Here is a 21,464-nt window from a genome sequence, read left to right on the forward strand (position 1 = left end):
CTCAACACGGTCAAATCTATTGTGTTTATTTGTCCTATTAGCTCAACCAATGGTTTGCATCACTTTTTCACCAAAACTGAAGCAATTTTAACTTCTGACCCTTGTGCAAACTCGTTTTTTTTGTGTTTTTTTTTACTCCATAACTTTCAGTCAGATAATTGAAATGATATTTTTAGAATCTTTTTGGCCACACAAATAATGTGGTGGACTTTTCTAAATCATTGGAGCATTTTTAAATGTTGACCTCTGTGTTGTTCTATACTGACTCTGACCTGACTCCAGCTGCTAACCTGAGATGACCACCATAACTTATTGTGTCCACTGAGACTGGACTCAAAGTGTTGTTTCAGTCCTTTAAATCGTACCGATTAGGTTGAAATTGTCTTCAGGCTCATGGACTAATTGGTGCAGGTTCTTACCAGCTGCAGATTGGACGACAGCTCCGTCAGAGACGTCACTTTCAACTGATGCTCCTGATGAACTTTCTCCAACTGTTGAAGATAAAATTGCATATCTCAGTTCAGCTTTCACTTGACCTGTTTTTCAGAATATGTATTATTATCTATAATGATTCACAGCTCTTCACCTCCTTCCTCTTCAGGTCTACGGCCTCCTCCACCTGCTGCCTGACACTCTCCTGGAGCTTTTCCAACATTTCTGTCCTCAGTTTGTCCCTCTGGACGGCCTGAAGAGACCAGACACAAAGACACATTTCAGATGACTGAAGAGATTCAAGGACGTGTCAGACAGTGTCGAGGGGAAATCTCCATCCAGCACTGGAAGATAATGAAATCACAAGATCTGAAAGTTACCTGGTGTTCTTGCAGAAGATCCTCCTCGGCTACCTGCACAGCCTCCTGGACTTTGCCGATAGCTTCAAAGTTTTGCTGCTGGAGACAGGCACAGCGCTCCAGCAGCTTGCCCATCTTTTCTTCCCAGGTGGTGCGCTCCCTGAGAAGACCATCTCTCTCCTCACAGACCACTTTCAAATCTAGAGTGGGTACAAAGTACCAGACCTTCTGAGCGTCGTATTTGGGTGATTCTTTAACTACGGGCACTATTGGCCTTGTAAATGTAATTTCCACCACACCATTGCCTTACAATATAAAGTGCCTTGGGGCAACTGTTTGTTGTGATTTGGCGCTATATACATGTGCTCTGATGTCACTGTTTATCTCCATAGAAACTACCCAAACAATCTTTCATACAAACTGTTTAGGGACATTACAGTGTGGGACAACTACATTTTGTTTAAAAAAATCACAACAGTTGTATGACATTGAATACCCCAATTATGTTTTGATTATTTTACTGATATTTTATTCAGAGATATTTTAAAACATTAGAAAAAACGTTTCTTTACCATTCATTTTTATCATTGAAAATCAAAAGTCTGGGTGTGGGACAAGCACAAAACGGCAATATTTGCATATAATGATGCTGAAAAAAGGTGAAAAAGTCATCATAGACTACTAGAACAAATTTCTTAACACACTTTCATTGTAAAGATAACTATAAAAGTGTGAAATTTCCACTTTTTTCTGTTTTTCATACAATATGATCAAAGGACATAATAAGTGCCCGTAGTCTAAGAATCACCCATTTATTCTGATTCTGCAGCTGCATTGCAAGCTTTGATGGGCGGAGCCTCAGGAGGAGCTCGTCCTGACCTCGTGCTAGAGATTCTGTCTTGCCTCCATTGCTTTGAGTCAGCTGGCTGTTGTGTAACCTTCACTTGGATTCCTGGGCACTCTGGTATTATAGGTAATGAGATTGCAGATTCATTGGCCAAAGAGTCCCTTTGAAGAATAAAGTTGATGTTAATATCCCTTTGGGAAAGGTTGATTGTTTTAGTATTTTTAAAGAGTTGAGTGATCAGAAGTGGCAAAAGCAGTGGGAGAGTGAATCAGTAGGGAGGCACTATTTTATGTGTCAGCCTTCGATTAAAAATAAGAGACTTCTCTTCTCATCCTGTCATAAGGCTCAAGTCAAATTAATTAAATCAAATCAAATCAATTTTATTTATATAGCGCCAAATCACAACAAACAGTTGCCCCAAGGCGCTTTATATTGTAAGGCAAGGCCATACAATAATTACGGAAAAACCCCAACGGCCAAAACGACCCCTGTGAGCAAGCACTTGGCAACAGTGGGAAGGAAAAACTCCCTTTTAACAGGAAGAAACCTCCAGCAGAACCAGGCTCAGGGAGGGGCAGTCTTCTGCTGGGACTGGTTGGGGCTGAGGGAGAGAACCAGGAAAAAGACATGCTGTGGAGGGGAGCAGAGATCAATCACTAATGATTAAATGCAGAGTGGTGCATACAGAGCAAAAAGAGAAAGAAACACTCAGTGCATCATGGGAACCCCCCAGCAGTCTAAGTCTATAGCAGCATAACTAAGGGATGGTTCAGGGTCACCTGATCCAGCCCTAACTATAAGCTTTAGCAAAAAGGAAAGTTTTAAGCCTAATCTTAAATGAATTCTAAAACCTGACTGAAACTCTTCAAATAGACCATTCCTCTGCAGATGATCAGTTAGCTGTTTTACAACTACCCTTTCAAGAATTTTTGAGAGAAAAGGAAGGTTGGAGATTGGCCTATAATTAGCTAAGATAGCTGGGTCAAGTATTGGCTTTTTAAGTAATGGTTTAATTACTGCCACCTTAAAAGCCTGTGGTACATAGCCAACTAATAAAGATAGATTGATCATATTTAAGATCGAAGCTTTAAATAATGGTAGGGCTTCCTTTAGCAGCCTGGTAGGAATGGGGTCTAATAGACATGTTGATGGTTTGGATGAAGTAACTAATGAAAATAACTCAGACAGAACAATCTGAGAGAAAGAGTCTAACCAAATACCGGCATCACTGAAAGCAGCCAAAGATAACGATACGTCTTTGGGATGGTTATGAGTAATTTTTCTCTAATAGTTAAAATTTTATTAGCAAAGAAAGTCATGAAGTCATTACTAGTTAAAGTTAAAGGAATACTCGGCTCAATAGAGCTCTGACTCTTTGTCAGCCTGGCTACAGTGCTGAAAAGAAACCTTGGGTTGTGCTTATTTTCTTCAATTAGATTGAGACTGGGGCATTGTTGGTTGGCAGCATATTTAAAAGTGATTAGAAAACATCCAGACGGGTTGTGTCAGTTGGAAAGTGTTCATCATGTTTTAATGTGCTGTCCTATGTATTCTAGTGATAGGCGGAAATTGTTTAAAGATTTGTCAGACTTTGGATTGACTGTGTTTTCTTTTAGGTCAACTTTTTCTGAGAGCAGTTACTCGCATTTAGTGGACAAAGCTGTGATTAAGTTCCTCCATTCCACCGACCTCTATTTGAGAGTCTAAGATAAGATAAAGTATTTAGCTATTACCTGTAGGGGGCAGCATTATGCTACGCCAGCGTACAGCCTGCCGGAACCTATTAGAAAGAGAAGAAGAAGAACAAGAACAACTCGGGGAGTTTGTTTCAGTGTTTTGAGCGAACGCGACTTAAGTAGTACATTTCTCTGTGTATGTAATACTGTTTTTTGGCAACAAATACAAAGGTGGGTGGCTCGTCTAATCTTGCTGGAGCTTGCTGCCGCTAATTAGCATTTAGCTATGCGCTAGCATGTTTGTAATTCTTCATCTTACGTTTACAATAAATTACGATAATGCTTTATTTATTCATTAATTTTTATGCACTGGCTGTTTTAAGGTATTTTTATTTGTTCTGTGGGCTTCCAGGCTAACAGTCACACAACTAGTGGTATTCACTTTATAAAGTTACTTTACAATTTTAGTTGTTTTATATGTGAACGACAATGGAAATAATCGGAAACAATGGAAATTTCACTTCATTGTGTTTGTCACGGTCTGAGATTACCACCAGTCTGAATTTACCAGGTAAAATTATTGAGACTGTAAGTTCAGACTGTAGCAGCCACAGTCTGAATTTACCACCAGTCTGATTTTACCATCTTGGTATATTGAGACTTGTGTGTTATTGACCCTGGTCCAAATTTGCCAAGCAAATATGTAATTTTTTTAATTGGAACCACAAGTAAATCCTGTCACTTTCTATTGATGCTTATTGATTTAACCATTATAATTCTGGTTACTAGTTATCTAGCTAGTCTGAAATTTCCAGCCTGCAAGTCTGAATTTATGTCCCACTTCAAGTTTTCTGAATCAAAAGTGTGTGGAAAATGCAGTTATTTCAAAATACATCTGCTCGGTTGAAGATCGCCGCAAGAAATGGTAAATCTAGACCTCCCGGAAGTTGACTGTGAAAAAAAATCGATTTGCGCATGCGCTTGGTAAAATGAGACCGGCGCAAACTCAGACCACGACAGTGTTATCCATATTTTTTTAATGTATGTAGTTTGGCTTGTACATTGAACTGTACTAAATAAATTCAATTTCATAATTATTTCTCCACTGTCTGTATCTAATTTATTTTTTCAAATAGTGTTCTTGCTTTGTTCCGTGTATCCACCACTGTCGTAAACGAGGATTTCTTCAAATCCAGATGTCATCTTTTTTTTTTTTTTAAGTTGTTTCTTGTTATGGCCCCTTCTGTTGTCTAATGATAACGTTTGCTCAGGTTTACATTTGCAGTCAAAAATATTACTTAAACATTTATAAATCTCCAATTTAAGTGTTTTCCTTGTATGAATGTTGTGAAAAGCACTTTCATTTTTTCATTGCTCTCTGAACCACCTCCAATTTGATGATGTCTATAATGGTTGACAGATGTCATGTTGTTTGTTAATTATTGTTGAAAATATTAAAAAATAAATAAATACAAAAAAATCTGTCATCCCTGAATTCTGCCTGACGTCCGCTGTGTTCAGCTCCAGCTCCCCAGAACCCTTAACTCAAATAAGCGGGTATAGAAGATAAATAAATGACTGAATTATTTTTCTTTAATTTACTGTTCTAAGATTATTTTTTCTTCATAGGTTACTGTTGCAGCATGGAAGAAGAAGTTCAGTTTTTGCAAGATCAAGGTCAGTTCAGTTAAAACCAGATATGACAGCAGGTTGAATTATAACATTTTTTCAGCCCAGAATCTGCTTAAAGGATTTCTGCCAATGTACAGTTTCAACCCAGTGTGTTTCAGTCCAAAAAGTTGCTCAAATCAACATTTTGATAACTTGAAACCTTTTGGGGTATCTAATCCACCTTCACAGTGCATTGTTATACCCCCCCCCCCCCCCCCCCCACAGTTTCGTTGTGTGTTTTGTAAATGTACAAAGCCAGTGAAGATGGTCATAAGAGTCATAATTCTTTAACTGAAGTCACAGACACTGTGTAAGGATAAGATCCATGTTTTTAACAAAACCAATTTGATGTTACACGTTTTGGAACTAGTTGCCAGGAATATGGCATAAACTAATTCTATGTATTTGGCTGAAACATCACAGTGAGAGCCTGGCACCAAAGAAAAATAAATACTAGTGATGTGGTTTGTGTTGTTCCCAGGCTTTCAGAATCACTAATAACATTCTTTAAGTTAAAAATGTTTTACTAGTTTAACATTAAACCTGATGCTGATCACCAAAATTTTAAAATTTATGTGATATATCTGTGACAGGTCTGTTATAATTTACCAACTTGGTGTCAGTCATTTTTTGTCTTTGCTACCGGCTTCTTTTATTCCATTTATTAGTTTATTTTTTCTTTTGCTTTGTAACACAGAATCTGTTTGTCTGTGTGTTTTTCAGTCAAAAGGTTAAATTCTGCTCTTGGACAGTATCAGAATGCATCCTCCAGTCCGTTCACATTAGCTCAGGTATTATTGTGAACATCCACTGTATATTATTTTCTACCCTTAACAGATTCTGCTTCTTCACATTAGTTTGTCATATTTGTCTCTCTCTAAGATTCACATCTGACTTTAGTTATGCAGAAAAGTTAAATTAGGTAAACATAGTTTAAAATGCCTCATCAATTCCATCTCTCTCAGCTTGTTTTTACCCACCACATGCAAGTGTTAAAGACAGTGAAAACACTGAGCTTAATGGTGGTTTTATCTTCATAACGTTTCTGCACTCTGCTATTGTTTCTTCTCTTTGTCAAGGTTGAAGAGTCAAAGCCGCCTGAACCTGGTGCCCCTTGGATCTCAGACAGAAGGTCAGCTTTAGTTCAGCTACACTGACATTGAAGTTCTCTGACAAAATGGAAAACATTGGTCACGAACACTTTTTTTGCACAAATTACATCATTCTTCTGTTTTTCTGTGTATATTTTTGAAACAGGATTATGACTCCTCTGCTGGCCGACTATGACCGACACATAGATACCATGACTGAACAGCTGCAGAGGTACAAGGTAAAAATCACAGGACGACACGAGCTAAAGCAACCACTGAAACAGGTTTCATTCAGGTGTTGATGTGCTCGAATGTGACTGAGACAAAATGCTCCGGATGAATGTTGAAGTCAGGGTTGATAATTACCCCTTTTTTTTTTTTTTTTTTTTTTTTTTTTTAGATCCTATCAGACACAAAGTCTGACACTTTAACCTTCTTGCTTTCTTTGATCTCTACACGCTTGCTCTCAAACAGCTGGCTGCACATCATTAAACACTGCAGGTTTTTAGGGATTTTCTGGTTGAATGCGAAATGTTTTGATTTACCTTATTTTTTGGAGTATAAGTTGTACCTTATTTTCTGTATTTTCAGCTCTTTAATTTGGGATTTTTGTGCATTGTTGCCTTGCATATTTATTTATTTATTTTTGGTATTGTCATTTGTTGATCAGGAGTGGTGGCCAAGTAGTACGCTTGGCTTCAGAAGGATCCCATTTCAAATCTGACCCCTGTAGTTGCGTCAGGAAGGGCATCTGGCGTAAAACCTGTGCAAAATCAACCTACAGATTCACCTTGGATCTGCTGTAATGACCCCTAGTGAAAACAAGAGAGCAGCCAAAGGGCCTTACTTTTACTGTTGCCATTTATTCTTTAATTATGTATTAATTTTAATTATTTCATTCTTTGAAAAGCTATGTAAACAGTTTTTATTCTTAATAATGACAGTGATTGATATATTTGTATGTATTGATTTATTTTTTTGTGCATGTCGCAAGACTTCCCAAGCTAGTTAAAAAAAAAAAAAAAACGCTCCAGAAAGTACAGTACATTTCTTGAGTGACACACTGTGCTTTCGTATTTGTTCTTTTCTGTATTTGTTTGAATTCTGAACAAACTCATAAGTGTAACTCTTGTTTCCCTCGACAGGCGGAGATGACTGATATTAAAAAGAAGATGCAGCAGATTATTAAGGAGAATGAAGGGTGAGAAAAATGTCCTGTTTTCACTGTTTGAAGATAGGTTATTAAAGCGAAAATAATCATGCATGGAACTTTAATTAGCATCACTGAAGATGTTCTGCTTGTGGAGATCTGATTTTGCTTCTTTCCTTAAGAGGCAATTGGATGTATCGATATAAAACATACTGATAATGTCACGTGCACTTCTCAGTGAGCACTTGTGATGTGTGTACGTGGAGATGCACTGACGATTGTGATGACTCGGGATCTCAAACTGTTTTAGACATACGTAAACACTTTTCTGTTCCTGTCATCAGGCTGCACGCAGAGCTCCATGAAAGCATTGAGACACAGATTAAGAACCTGTCAAAGTCGGGATCTGATGTGGACGACGTCATCAAAAACCTCAGAGAGCAACTGCAGCTGTCAGAACAGGTCTGCATTCAGTGGGTGTTGAGTCCACAGTCAGAATCATGAGTTAAAACTGTTCAGCAGGTCACATCTGTTCTTCAGTTTAAACGCACATACTCACAAACTCTGACCTTCTGTGAAGTACGTGTTTGTCATTTACTGTCATCTCAGTGAGATCATATCAGTGTCACTTCTGAATTTTCAGTATTTATATTTCATCTCTCTCTCTCTCTCTCTCTCATTGATAGCACATATTTTTCCACAGCTTACCTGGTTTGGATGCTTCAAAAATAGAGGCTGTAAAGCAAATGCTTCAGTGTGTTGTCATTGTTGCTTATTTTATTATTACATTATATTTGTTACGAGAGCTGCAATCCCATCTTGTGGTTATTGAAGTCAGTTGGGCGGCCATGGTTCTGGCTCCACAGGCTAACTTCTACATTTCCAAGCCCACTTTTTGACAGTACCCGTTCTCGCTCAAGGTAACCGGCTGGTTTGGGGTTTTCCAGCTCTTCCATGCTCATGCACATTTCTGGTTTGGTGTGTATTTGTTTAGGAGCGTGAACAGGCCATGAACCTGTGGCAGATGGCGGCTGTGGAGCTGAACCGTCTCCAGGCTGACCATCAGAGGATCATCACTGACGGGCAGGAACAAGAGGCCCAGCAGCAGCAGCTCCAGGTATTCCAACATCAACCTCCACTAGAGAGAGAACTTTTTTACAATCCCATAGTCCTGTATCATATCCTGATGAGCTTTTACTAGAAAACAATGAAAATCGATGTTTTTGTTTTGATTTAATATAGTTGATCAAAAAAACTTTGAAATTTTTATACTCTGCATTTTTGTGGATTTCCAAAAACTACCCTGGTTGAATAATAAACAAAAAAAGAGAAAAAGCATGATGATTCAGCAATACAATCTAATCACCACTGAAGTCTTACAAATGCTAAGAATTTATTGAAAGCCAAGAGCACTGTGCACTTTTGCCTGTATTCAAACAAGCTTTGCATAAGAGTCCAAACATGAGTTCATGGGTGAACATTTAAAAGGTCGCTCAAAAGTGAGTGTACTATAGTCACGTAAGCATAACAGTTCATCTAAATATAATACAAGAAAGTGTTTTCAGGACCAAAATCAGAAACTTGTATCCCTAAAGTACACACATTATATTTGCCACTAGATGGAGCCATTGTAATAGAAATGGGGTCAAATCCAGTTTGTCTCCAGTTAATAGAAGGATTGCATCCCTGCCACATTGGATTATGGTCACACAGGGGATTGTGGGAAATGTGTGCCTGCTGTGGACGCACAGACACGGTCAAAAGGTTCAGAATCCTGGGGATTACTTGTTGTGTCTGGATGCTCCAATAACCATTTCAGGAGTAAACATGTGAACCTCTGGCTTCTAACCATGCAACGCTTAGAAACAAGTGGATTCACAATATTGGAAGGGCTGGAAATAAGTGAAAGTTTAGTAAGTTCAAGCCAACATCAACGCACTGAGGCTGCAGCCAGAAAACTTGCATGGTAGAGACACCAACAGGTTTCCCACTCAAAACACTTCCCTCAAAAACACCAATGTGATAGTTTTGTCCAGAACTTACAGCAAAATCAAGGACGCCATTTAACACATAATTTAATAAATCCCTCCTGACCCCCCACCCAGAGCAGCTTTCTCTTGCAGCATTTTAGTGGTGAGACAACTTATTTCTTTCTTTCTTGCAGATTCAGAGTCCCATCCACCGAGAAATGCATGTGCTTGTCTCAGCAGTTTTTTTTTTTTTTTTTTTTTTTTTTTTTTTGTAATGAACATTTGATATAAAACCCCGTCACTCAGGAAGTAATATCGCCTAGAAGCTAGTTAGTCAGAACTTACCTCTCTATCAGATCCTTTTTCTTGTGTTTTAAACTTGCAATTCTTCACTTTAACCATCTTTATAGTTCCACTACTGTTGCTGCCTCGAGTTGTGCATTGAGATGGGCTTCATAGATAATTGGCAAAGCTTCTGGGGAAAACCTGGTCTTGTTAGGAGAGACGGCATCCATCCCACTTTGGATGGAGCAGCTCTCATTTCTAGAAATCTGGCCAATTTTCTTAAATCCTCCAAACCGTGACTATCCAGGGTTGGGACCAGGAAGTAGAGTTGTAGTCTTACACAACTCTCTGCAGCTTCTCTCCCCCTGCCATCCCCTCATTACCCCATCCCTGTAGAGACGGTGCCTGCTCCCAGACCACCAATAACCAGCAAAAATCTATTTAAGCATAAAAATTCAAAAAGAAAAAATAATAGCACTTTCAACTGCACCACAGACTAAAACAGTTAAATGTGGTCTATTAAACATTAGGTCTCTCTCTTCTAAGTCCCTGTTAGTAAATGATATAATAATTGATCAACATATTGATTTATTCTGCCTTACAGAAACCTGGTTACAGCAGGATGAATATGTTAGTTTAAAAGAGTCAACACCCCCGAGTCACACTAACTGCCAGAACACTCGTAGCACGGGCCAAGGCGGAGGATTAGCAGCAATCTTCCATTCCAGCTTATTAATTAATCAAAAACCCAGACAGAGCTTTAATTCATTTGAAAACTTGACTCTTAGTCTTGTCCATCCAAATTGGAAGTCCCAAAAACCAGTTTTATTTGTTATTATCTATCGTCCACCTGGTCGTTACTGTGAGTTTTTCTGTGAATTTTCAGACCTTTTGTCTGACTTAGTGCTTAGCTCAGATAAGATAATTATAGTGGGCGATTTTAACATCCACACAGATGCTGAGAATGACAGCCTCAACACTGCATTTAATCTATTATTAGACTCAATTGGCTTTGCTCAAAATGTAAATGAGTCCACCCACCACTTTAATCATATCTTAGATCTTGTTCTGACTTATGGTATGGAAATTGAAGACTTAACAGTATTCCCTGAAAACTCCCTTCTGTCTGATCATTTCTTAATAACATTTACATTTACTCTGATGGACTACCCAGCAGTGGGGAATAAGTTTCATTACACTAGAAGTCTTTCAGAAAGCGCTGTAACTAGGTTTAAGGATATGATTCCTTCTTTATGTTCTCTAATGCCATATACCAACACAGTGCAGAGTAGCTACCTAAACTCTGTAAGTGAGATAGAGTATCTCGTCAATAGTTTTACATCCTCATTGAAGACAACTTTGGATGCTGTAGCTCCTCTGAAAAAGAGAGCTTTAAATCAGAAGTGCCTGACTCCGTGGTATAACTCCCAACTCGCAGCTTAAAGCAGATAACCCGTAAATTGGAGAGGAAATGGCGTCTCACTAATTTAGAAGATCTTCACTTAGCCTGGAAAAAGAGTCTGTTGCTCTATAAAAAAGCCCTCCGTAAAGCTAGGACATCTTACTACTCATCACTAATTGAAGAAAATAAGAACAACCCCAGGTTTCTTTTCAGCACTGTAGCCAGGCTGACAGAGTCAGAGCTCTATTGAGCCGAGTATTCCTTTAACTTTAACTAGTAATGACTTCATGACTTTCTTTGCTAATAAAATTTTAACTATTAGAGAAAAAATTACTCATAACCATCCCAAAGACGTATCGTTATCTTTGGCTGCTTTCAGTGATGCCGGTATTTGGTTAGACTCTTTCTCTCAGATTGTTCTGTCTGAGTTATTTTCATTAGTTACTTCATCCAAACCATCAACATGTCTGTTAGACCCCATTCCTACCAGGCTGCTCAAGGAAGCCCTACCATTATTTAATGCTTCGATCTTAAATATGATCAGTCTATCTTTAATAGTTGGCTATGTACCACAGGCTTTTAAGGTGGCAGTAATTAAACCATTACTTAAAAAGCCATCACTTGACCCAGCTATCTTAGCTAATTATAGGCCAATCTCCAACCTTCCTTTTCTCTCAAAAATTCTTAAAAGGGTAGTTGTAAAACAGCTAACTGATCATCTGCAGAGGAATGGTCTATTTGAAGAGTTTCAGTCAGGTTTTAGAATTCATCATAGTACAGAAACAGCATTAGTGAAGGTTACAAATAATCTTCTTATGGCCTCAGACAGTGGACTCATCTCTGTGCTTGTTCTGTTAGACCTCAGTGCTGCTTTTGATACTGTTGACCATAAACTTTTATTACAGAGATTAGAGCATGCCATAGGTATTAAAGGCACTGCGCTGCGGTGGTTTGAATCATATTTATCTAATAGATTACAATTTGTTCATGTAAATGGGGAATCTTCTTCACAGACTAAGGTTAATTATGGAGTTCCACAAGGTTCTGTGCTAGGACCAATTTTATTCACTTTATACATGCTTCCCTTAGGCAGTATTATTAGACGGCATTGCTTAAATTTTCATTGTTACGCAGATGATACCCAGCTTTATCTATCCATGAAGCCAGAGGACACACACCAATTAGCTAAACTGCAGGATTGTCTTACAGACATAAAGACATGGATGACCTCTAATTTCCTGCTTTTAAATTCAGATAAAACTGAAGTTATTGTACTTGGCCCCACAAATCTTAGAAACATGGTGTCTAACCAGATCCTTACTCTGGATGGCATTACCCTGACCTCTAGTAATACTGTGAGAAATCTTGGAGTCATTTTTGATCAGGATATGTCATTCAAAGCGCATATTAAACAAATATGTAGGACTGCTTTTTTGCATTTACGCAATATCTCTAAAATTAGGAAGGTCTTGTCTCAGAGTGATGCTGAAAAACTAATTCATGCATTTATTTCCTCTAGGCTGGACTATTGTAATTCATTATTATCAGCTTGTCCTAAAAGTTCCCTGAAAAGCCTTCAGTTAATTCAAAATGCTGCAGCTAGAGTACTAACGGGGACTAGAAGGAGAGAGCATATCTCACCCATATTGGCCTCTCTTCATTGGCTTCCTGTTAAATCTAGAATAGAATTTAAAATTCTTCTTCTTACTTATAAGGTTTTGAATAATCAGGTCCCATCTTATCTTAGGGACCTCATAGTACCATATCACCCCAATAGAGCGCTTCACTCTGACTGCAGGCTTACTTGTAGTTCCTAGGGTTTGTAAGAGTAGAATGGGAGGCAGAGCCTTCAGCTTTCAGGCTCCTCTCCTCTGGAACCAGCTCCCAATTCAGATCAGGGAGACAGACACCCTCTCTACTTTTAATATTAGGCTTAAAACTTTCCTTTTTGCTAAAGCTTATAGTTAGGGCTGGATCAGGTGACCCTGAACCATCCCTTAGTTATGCTGCTATAGACTTAGACTGTTGGGGGGTTCCCATGATGCACTGAGTGTTTCGTTCTCTTTTTGCTCTGTATGCACCACTCTGCATTTAATCATTAGTGATTGATCTCTGCTCCCCTCCACAGCATGTCTTTTTTCCTGATTCTCTCCCCTCAGCCCCAACCAGTCCCAGCAGAAGACTGCCCCTCCCTGAGCCTGGTTCTGCTGGAGGTTTCTTCCTGTTAAAAGGGAGTTTTTCCTTCCCACTGTCACCAAGTGCTTGCTCACAGGGGGTCGTTTTGACCGTTGGGGTTTTTACGTAATTATTGTATGGCCTTGCCTTACAATATAAAGCGCCTTGGGGCAACTGTTTGTTGTGATTTGGCGCTATATAAATAAAATTGATTGATTGATAACAGCTACAGGTACTTTTTTTGGCTCCAAAATTGACTTAAAACATCCACAGACACTGGTTGCAAGTATACAGACTGTCCCATCATGCAATGTGCGAGGGCTACTTCTGGGCGTACACACTGACACATGCAGTTGCCCTCTTGATGTCACCATGAGACTTTAAGCAGTGACTTCAGCTTAATGACTTTTCTTCTTCACAGGATCAGCTGGCTCAGTGGCAGAGGCAAGCACAGAGTCACCAACTGGCCAATCAGAAGCTGAAATCAGTAAGTGATGGATCATTATTGCTTTCTAATTCGGTATAAGATTGAAATACTGTGCACATCTTGCAGTCGAACCCTGCACTGATAATTACAAAGTAACAAACTGGATCAGTTTCAGCCTCACTTTGGTCGTCAGTCAAAATTGTTGGTTGTGTTGTTATCTTTGTGTCTCACTTTTTTTATCCTTGCAGTTGATCAGTCTTAAAACTTTTCAGCTTGTGTGTCTGTGTGGAACTTGACAGAGACGTCCATGCGTGTGCACACGATACTGCGTGTGAGAGGAGAGTAACACTATATCCTTATGATGCATGTTTGATGAGAAGCCAGTCTTCAGGCTTTCCCCTCTATGGCCGTTCCTGCTCATAGGCTTTGTAACAGACAGTGAGTGACACATTGTCCTTGGGTTCATGTTCTTGTTCCTCACCTTCAGAGAAACCAGGAGTTCCTGAAGACTGTGACCGAGCAGGCCACCGAGATGAGCGAGCTCTTCGATCAGCGCGGGTAACGAAACACCTCGTAGATTCAACACTGCTGCCATCAGGCCAGATATAATCTGTTGATAATAAATTATCAGTGATCATCCACACCAGCGATGGGACTTAAACATTTCTCTATGTGGCCTTACAATTTGTCAGTTATTCTCTTTTTTTTCTTCACAATTTTAATTGCCACAGCCATTTTTTGTACATCCCCCCCCCCCCGATATGAGCTGATTTTTATTATGGTTAATTGCATCACTTCTAACTGCAACATAAAGTAAATAAGAGTATATGCTGACTGCAGAAAAGTACTTTTACTGCAAGCAATGGCAAAACTACCAATTTTACAGCAAACTGAAGTTGTTCTCGTCATGTACTTTACATCACAGTGACTTTTGGTTTAGTTTACTGTACTTAATTCTAGTTTTCATTCACCTCCACATTTCCGCTTCAGTTCAGTTCATGTATAACCATTTAAAGCGCTTAAAAACAATCCAGACGACAGCAGACTTCACTGTTTTTATTGTGGTTTCCATTGTAGGCAGTTCCAAGCTGAACTGAAAATGGCTCAAGACGAGCTCAGCTCAGCCACGGCCAAAGTGGATGAGATGGCCAAGCGTCTCCAGAGCGCGCACGAGCAGCTGAAGAAACAAGTGAGTGGAGAAATTAAATAAGGAAAAAAAAAACCAAAGCTTATAATGAGAGGTATAAATGCAAACATTTGGATTTTTACAGTTTCTGTTGAATCACAATATATATATATATATATATATATATATAATATATATAGTAGTGTTCAGAATAATAGTAGTGCTATGTGACTAAAAAGATTAATCCAGGTTTTGAGTAAATTTGTTATTGTTACATGGGAAACAAGGTACCAGTAGATTCAGTAGATACTCACAAATCCAACAAGACCAAGCATTCATGATATGCAAACTCTTAAGGCTATGAAATTTGGCTATTAGTAAAAAAAAAAAAAAAAAAAAAAGTAGAAAAGGGGGTGTTCACAATAATAGTAGTGTGGCATTCAGTCAGTGAGTTTGTCAGTTTTGTGGAACAAACAGGTGTGAATCAGGTGTCCCCTATTTAAGGATGAAGCCAGCACCTGTTGAACATGCTTTTCTCTTTGAAAGCCTGAGGAAAATGGGACGTTCAAGACATTGTTCAGAAGAACAGCCTAGTTTGATTAAAAAGTTGATTGGAGAGGGGAAAACTTATATGCAGGTGCAAAAAATTATAGGCTGTTCATCTACAATGATCTCCAATGCTTTAAAATGGACAAAAAACCAGAGACGCGTGGAAGAAAACAGAAAACCATGGATAGAAGAATAACCAGAATGGCAAAGGCTCACCCATTGATCAGCTCCAGGATGATCAAAGACAGTCTGGAGTTACCTGTAAGTGCTGTGACAGTTAGAAGACGCCTGTGTGAAGCTAATTTATGTGCAAGAATCCCCCGCAAAGTCCCTCTGTTAAATAAAAGACGTGCAGAAGCGGTTACAATTTGCCAAAGAACACATCAACTGGCCTAAAGAGAAATGGAGGAATATTTTGTGGACTGATGAGTAAAATTGTTCTTTTTGGGTCCAAGGGCCGCAGACAGTTTGTGAGACGACCCCCAAACTCTGAATTCAAGCCACAGTTCACAGTGAAGCATGGTGGTGCAAGCATCATGATATGGGCATGTTTCTCCTACTGTGGTGTTGGGCCTATATATCGCATACCAGGTATCATGGATCAGTTTGGATACGTGGGCTGTCCGTAAAGTATCAGTCCTTTTTATTTATTTTTTTTAATTATATGGATTTCATTCATATGTTTTTACGTCAGGCAAGTTTGAACCCTCGCGCGCATGCGTGAGTTTTTCCACACCTGTCGGTGACATCATTCGCCTGTGAGCACGCTTTGGGAAGGAGTGGTCCCGTCCCCTCGTTGGAATTTCATTGTCTGGAAATGGCGGAATGAAAAGGACTTTTTTTTCCATCAGATTTTTTTAGAAGCTGTTAGAAACTGGCACCTGGAAACCATTCGAAAAATTTATCTGGCTTTCGGTGAAAATTCTGCGGGCTTCACAGAGAATAAGGACTGTTAACTGTCAAGTTAGGATATGTCTATCTCGGCTTTCAATGCTTACCAGTCCAGTAAGTATCAGAGAAATTGTGGAGAGCTAGACATGTCCAAACTTGTCCACTGACACGCCGAAACGGAGGTGTTCATTGTCTCGCTCATCAAGCGAATCGGTCGTGATGCGCAAAGCCTCCGCGTGGCGTTCCATTACAAAATCTCTGGTTAAAAGTGAAATTTGCCGGAAAATGACTGATGTCCAGCTCTTGTGATTACCAGAGAAAGAGCACACGACGTCTCGTATCCACAGAGCCATCAGCTTAGAAATTATCCAGTGGTTTGTGCCGCGTCATCGCGGCACAGAGTGCGGTGTGCCGACCGTCCTTAAAGCGGTCCTTAAAGCGACAGTTAACTTATTCTCTGTGAAGCCCGCAAAATTTTCACTGAAAGCCAGATAAATTTTTCGAATGGTTTCCAGGTGCCAGTTTCTAACAGCTTCTGAAAAAAATCTGATGGAAAAAAAGTCCTTTTCATTCCGCCATTTCCACACAATGAAATTCCGACGAGGGGGCGGGACCACTCCTTCCCAAGGCGTGCTCACAGGTGAATGACTTCACCGACAGGCATGGAAAAACTCACGCATGCACACGAGGGTTCAAACTTGCCTGACGTAAAAACATATGAATGAAATCCATATAGTTTTTAAAAAAATAAAAAGGACCGATACTTTACGGACAGCCCACGTATGTCAAAATACTTGAAGAGGTCATGTTGCCTTATGCTGAAGAGGACATGCCCTTGAAATGGGTGTTTCAACAAGACAATGACCCCAAGCACACTAGTAAACAAGCAAAATCTTGGTTCCAAACCAACAAAATTAATGTTTTGGAGTGGTCTGCCCAATCCCCAGACCTAAATCCAATTGAGAACTTGTGGGTTGACATCAAAAAAGCTGTTTCTGAAGCTAAACCAAGAAATGTGAATGAATTGTGGAATGTTGTTAAAGAATCTTGAAGTGGAATAACAGCTGAAAGGTGCCATAAGTTGGTTGACTCCATGCCTTGCAGATGTGAAGAAATCATGAAAAACTGTGGTTATACAACTAAATACTAGTTTAGTGATTCACAGGATTGCTAAAAAAGTAGTTTGATCATAATAGTTTTGAGTTTGTAGCATCAACAGCAGATGCTACTATTATTGTGAACACCCCCTTTTCTACTTTTTTTTTTTTTTACTAATAGCCCAGTTTCATAGGAATCACCGGCCTCGGAGGATGTTCATTCAGTTGTTTAATTTTGTAGAAAAAAAGCAGATCACAGACATGACACAAAACTAAAGTCATTTCAAATGGCAACTTTCTGGCTTTAAGAAACACTATAAGAAATCAAGAAAAAAAATTCTGGCAGTCAGTAACGGTTACTTTTTTAGACCAAGCAGAGGGAAAAAAAATATGGAATCACTCAATTCTGAGGAAAAAATTATGGAATCACTCTGTAAATTTTCATCCCCAAACTAACACCTGCATCATATCAGATCTGCTCGTTAGTCTGCATCTAAAAAGGAGTGATCACACCTTGGAGAGCTGTTGCACCAAGTGGACTGACATGAATCATGGCTCCAACAGGAGAGATGTCAATTGAAACAAAGGAGAGGATTATCAAACTCTTAAAAGAGGGTGAATCATCATGCAATGTTGCGAAAGATGTTGGTTGTTCACAGTCAGCTGTGTCTAAACTCTGGACCAAATACAAACAACATGGGAAGGTTGTTAAAGGCAAACATACTGGTAGACCAAGGAAGACATCAAAGCGTCAAGACAGAAAACTTAAAGCAATATGTCTCAAAAATCGAAAATGCACAACAAAACAAATGAGGAAATGGGATTTACATACAGAAAAGCTAAATGAAAGCCATCATTAACACCTAAACAGAAAAAAACAAGGTTACAGTGGGCTAAGGAAAAGCAATTGTGGACTGTGGATGACTGGATGACAGTCATATTCAGTGATGAATCTCGAATCTGCATTGGGCAAGGTGATGATGCTGGAACTTTTGTTTGGTGCCGTTCCAGTGAGATTTATAAAGATGACTGCCTGAAGAGAACATGTAAATTTCCACAGTCATTGATGATATGGGGCTGCATGTCAGGTAAAGGCACTGGGGAGATGGCTGTCATTACATCATCAATAAATGCACAAGTTTACGTTGATATTTTGGACACTTTTCTTATCCCATCAACTGAAAGGATGTTTGGGGATGATGAAATCATTTTTCAAGATGATAATGCATCTTGCCATAGAGCAAAAACTGTGAAAACATTCCTTGCAAAAAGACACATAGGGTCAATGTCATGGCCTGCAAATAGTCCGGATCTTAATCCAATTGAAAATCTTGGTGGAAGTTGAAGAAAATGGTCCATGACAAGGCTCCAACCTGCAAAGCTGATCTGGCAACAGCAATCAGAGAAAGTTGGAGCCAGATTGATAAAGCGTACTGTTTGTCACTCATTAAGTCCATGCCTCAGAGACTGCAAGCTGTTATAAAAGCCAGAGGTGGTGCAACAAAATACTAGTTCTTTTGTTTTTCATGATTCCATAATTTTTTCCTCAGAATTGAGTGATTCCATATTTTTTTTCCCTCTGCTTGGTCTAAAAAAGTAACCGTTACTGACTGCCACAACTTTTTTTCCTGATTTCTTATAGTGTTTCTTAAAGCCAGAAAGGTGCCATTTGAAATGTCTTTAGTTTTGTGTCATGTCTGTGATCTGCTTTTTTTTTTTTTCTACAAAATTAAACAACTGAATGAACATCCTCCGAGGCCGGTGATTCCATATTTTTTGCCAGGGGTTGTATCATGAATGCTTGGTCTTGTTGGGTTTGTGAGAATCTACTGAATCTACTGGTACCTTGTTTCCCATGTAACAATAAGAAATATACTCAAAACCTGGATTAATCTTTTTAGTCACATTGCACTACTGTTATTCTGAACACTACTGTATATATTCAGCATACACAATATCAATTAAAAGAAAACTTTACGTTCTCCCATCATGATAATAATGAAAAATAATAAAGCACAAGAACTTTTCCAACATCTTCTGAATAAACTGCGTGCACAATTATTGAGCAAGATTTGTTGTTCAACAAACACATTGCTCTCACTCCAATGTGTTCATATTTGAATGTTTAACAGAGGAGTAAGATTTGGCTTTCTCAGGAGACCATACAGGCTCAGTGGTTAGCACTGTTGCTTCACAGCAAGGTCATGGGTTCGGTTCCCACCTGTGGCCTTTCTGTCTGGAGTTTGCATGTTCTCCCCGTGTTTGCGTGGGCTTCCTCTGGTGCTCCGGTTTCCTCCCACGTTTAAAGACATGCAGGTTAGGTGAATTGGAGACAACTATAATTGTTCAGTTCTCCCTTGAGAAAGAGGTCTCGATCTCAATGGGACTAACCTGGTTAAATAAAGATTAAATTAAAATATATGCTCACAATTATTAGGAAACTGCAAAGTTATGTAACTAAATTTAACCACTAAAATTTTCCCATCTCACTTGTTTATTTTCATTGATTAGAGTAAGTATAACAAACACTTCTGCCATTTCAGAAATCCTCAGTGATCAGTATATAGTCACCCTTCTTTTCAGTAGCTGTCGTGATCCATCCATGTAGTCTGTCACTTTCTTGATTTGTTCACAATCAGTGTTTCATGCAGCAGCAAACACGGGCTCCCAGACGCCGTTCATACAGGGGTATTATTGTCCAATACTGTAAATTTCACGTGTAAGAAAGACCCAGAAGCTGTCAGTAGGGTTTAAGTCAGGCGAGGTCAGGGCCATGTCATCACTCTGTCATCTTTGAGGCCTTTGCTGGCTCGCCAAGCAGTGGAGTACTTGCATGTATGTGATGGAGCATTGTCCCGCATAATAATGTTGGGTTTCTTGAATGATGCAGACTCTATTTTTTTTTAAGTCTAATTTCAATCTAAAAAGATCCAACTAGCTCATCCTTAATACAGCAGCCCATACCAGTACCTCTCCTCCACCTTGCTGGCATCTGACTTGAAGTGGACCTATCGGTTTTTTTGTAGTCCAGCCATAGCACCTTCCATCTGGTCCATCAAGAATCACTCATCTCTCCAATAAACCTTTGAAAAATCTCTATTCAGATATTTCTTGGCCCAGTTTTGATGTTTCAACTTGTGACTTATTCAGTCGTGCTCATGTTTCAGCCTTCCTGACCTTGGTCATGGCTGAATACCTTGGTCTTCCACATAGGTTGCAGTTCTAGGATATGAGGACACTGGAGGATAACTGGATCCAGGTCACCTCATGTTTTATTCTTCCCAAGTCTTTGGCAGTTAATTTGCATCTTCTCAGCATGTTTCTTGCTACCCTGTTGACCATGTCTTATAAAACATTTGACTATCTGGTGATCATGCCTCAGTATCAGCTATTTCAAGAGTGCAGTGTCCCTCTGAAAGGCATTTTATACTATTTGTTTACTTTCCAGTGTCTGTTTCGTGGCCCATTTTCCTGAAGGACAGAAGCTGCCTCGTGATTATGCACATCTTAACATAGGGTGTTAATCATTTTAGGCCACACCCCTCCCTCATTATACAATCACCTTAGAATGCTTAAATCCAAAAGGCATTCAGGTTTATGTAGCATGGAGATGGAAAATATGCATAGAAATGACAAATATTCTTTTGCTTAATGATGATGCATGCAGTGTAACACCTGGTTTTACTTCCTCAGGAGCAGGACACAGCAAAGGCTCTGTGCCAGCAGGAGGCAGCAGAGAGGAGGCTTCAACACTTCAAGCTGACTGTCAGTGAGATGGAGACCAGGTGAACACATGAAAACTGCTACTTCACATACGCATTTGTACTTTCTCATTAGGTTTCAAGTGGGGAATTCCATAATTTAGAGGTTGGAGAATGTCAATATTTGGCTGTCATCCAGTGTCATCTTAAGTTCCACATAATCACAATCAACAAAGAAGAAGAAATCACTGAATGTAACAGAAGCTTGCTGATGGAGGACACAACAGACATGAAGTTCCAGGTTTGCAGAGTTGAAAATGAGGTCACCTGCTACACATTTTCACTCTGGTCTTTGTGCCCAGGGTGAAAGTGGCGTGTGAGGAGAGGGAGGCTGTTCTCAGCGAACGCACCACCTGGGAACAAAAAATGAGCAGGCTGCTGGAACGCTGTGCCTCACTGGAACAGGAGAAGTTTGAAGCCGTTGCCAAAGTGGGCGAGGCTGTGCAGATGTCCGAGGAAGCTGTTCTGGACAAAGATGAGGTAACTTTGGCCTGTTTTGAGTTTTGGTGAGCTCTTCTTGATGCTGTCTGATGTGTCCTTGAAGCTCTTCAGTCA

General features: G+C 39.5%; 1 protein-coding gene and 1 long non-coding RNA gene across 3 annotated transcripts in view; one reads left to right on the forward strand and one right to left on the reverse strand.

Annotated features, from left to right (window-relative positions):
* On the reverse strand, positions 1–14,225 carry LOC117526711. Its single transcript, XR_004565336.1, has 5 exons — positions 14,215–14,225; positions 10,259–10,262; positions 9,538–9,543; positions 5,139–5,145; positions 1–110 (listed from the first exon to the last, which is right to left on the reverse strand). It is a non-coding gene; the product is annotated as an uncharacterized LOC117526711 (long non-coding RNA).
* Positions 3,419–21,464, forward strand: part of sclt1 (sodium channel and clathrin linker 1) — a 25,192-nt gene continuing 7,146 nt past the window's right edge. For both annotated transcript variants that reach the window (XM_034188762.1, XM_034188763.1), the window contains exons 1-13: positions 3,419–3,545; positions 4,944–4,991; positions 5,709–5,776; positions 6,065–6,117; positions 6,243–6,315; positions 7,222–7,277; positions 7,571–7,688; positions 8,221–8,343; positions 13,480–13,545; positions 13,973–14,043; positions 14,563–14,674; positions 20,842–20,933; positions 21,212–21,389. In XM_034188762.1, coding sequence (XP_034044653.1) covers positions 4,958–4,991; positions 5,709–5,776; positions 6,065–6,117; positions 6,243–6,315; positions 7,222–7,277; positions 7,571–7,688; positions 8,221–8,343; positions 13,480–13,545; positions 13,973–14,043; positions 14,563–14,674; positions 20,842–20,933; positions 21,212–21,389 — 1,044 coding nt within the window. In that variant the 5' untranslated portion in view covers positions 3,419–3,545; positions 4,944–4,957. The remainder of the gene's footprint in view (positions 3,546–4,943; positions 4,992–5,708; positions 5,777–6,064; positions 6,118–6,242; positions 6,316–7,221; positions 7,278–7,570; positions 7,689–8,220; positions 8,344–13,479; positions 13,546–13,972; positions 14,044–14,562; positions 14,675–20,841; positions 20,934–21,211; positions 21,390–21,464) is intronic.

This window comes from Thalassophryne amazonica, chromosome 15, assembly GCF_902500255.1.
Source record: "Thalassophryne amazonica chromosome 15, fThaAma1.1, whole genome shotgun sequence".
NCBI lineage: Eukaryota > Metazoa > Chordata > Actinopteri > Batrachoidiformes > Batrachoididae > Thalassophryne > Thalassophryne amazonica.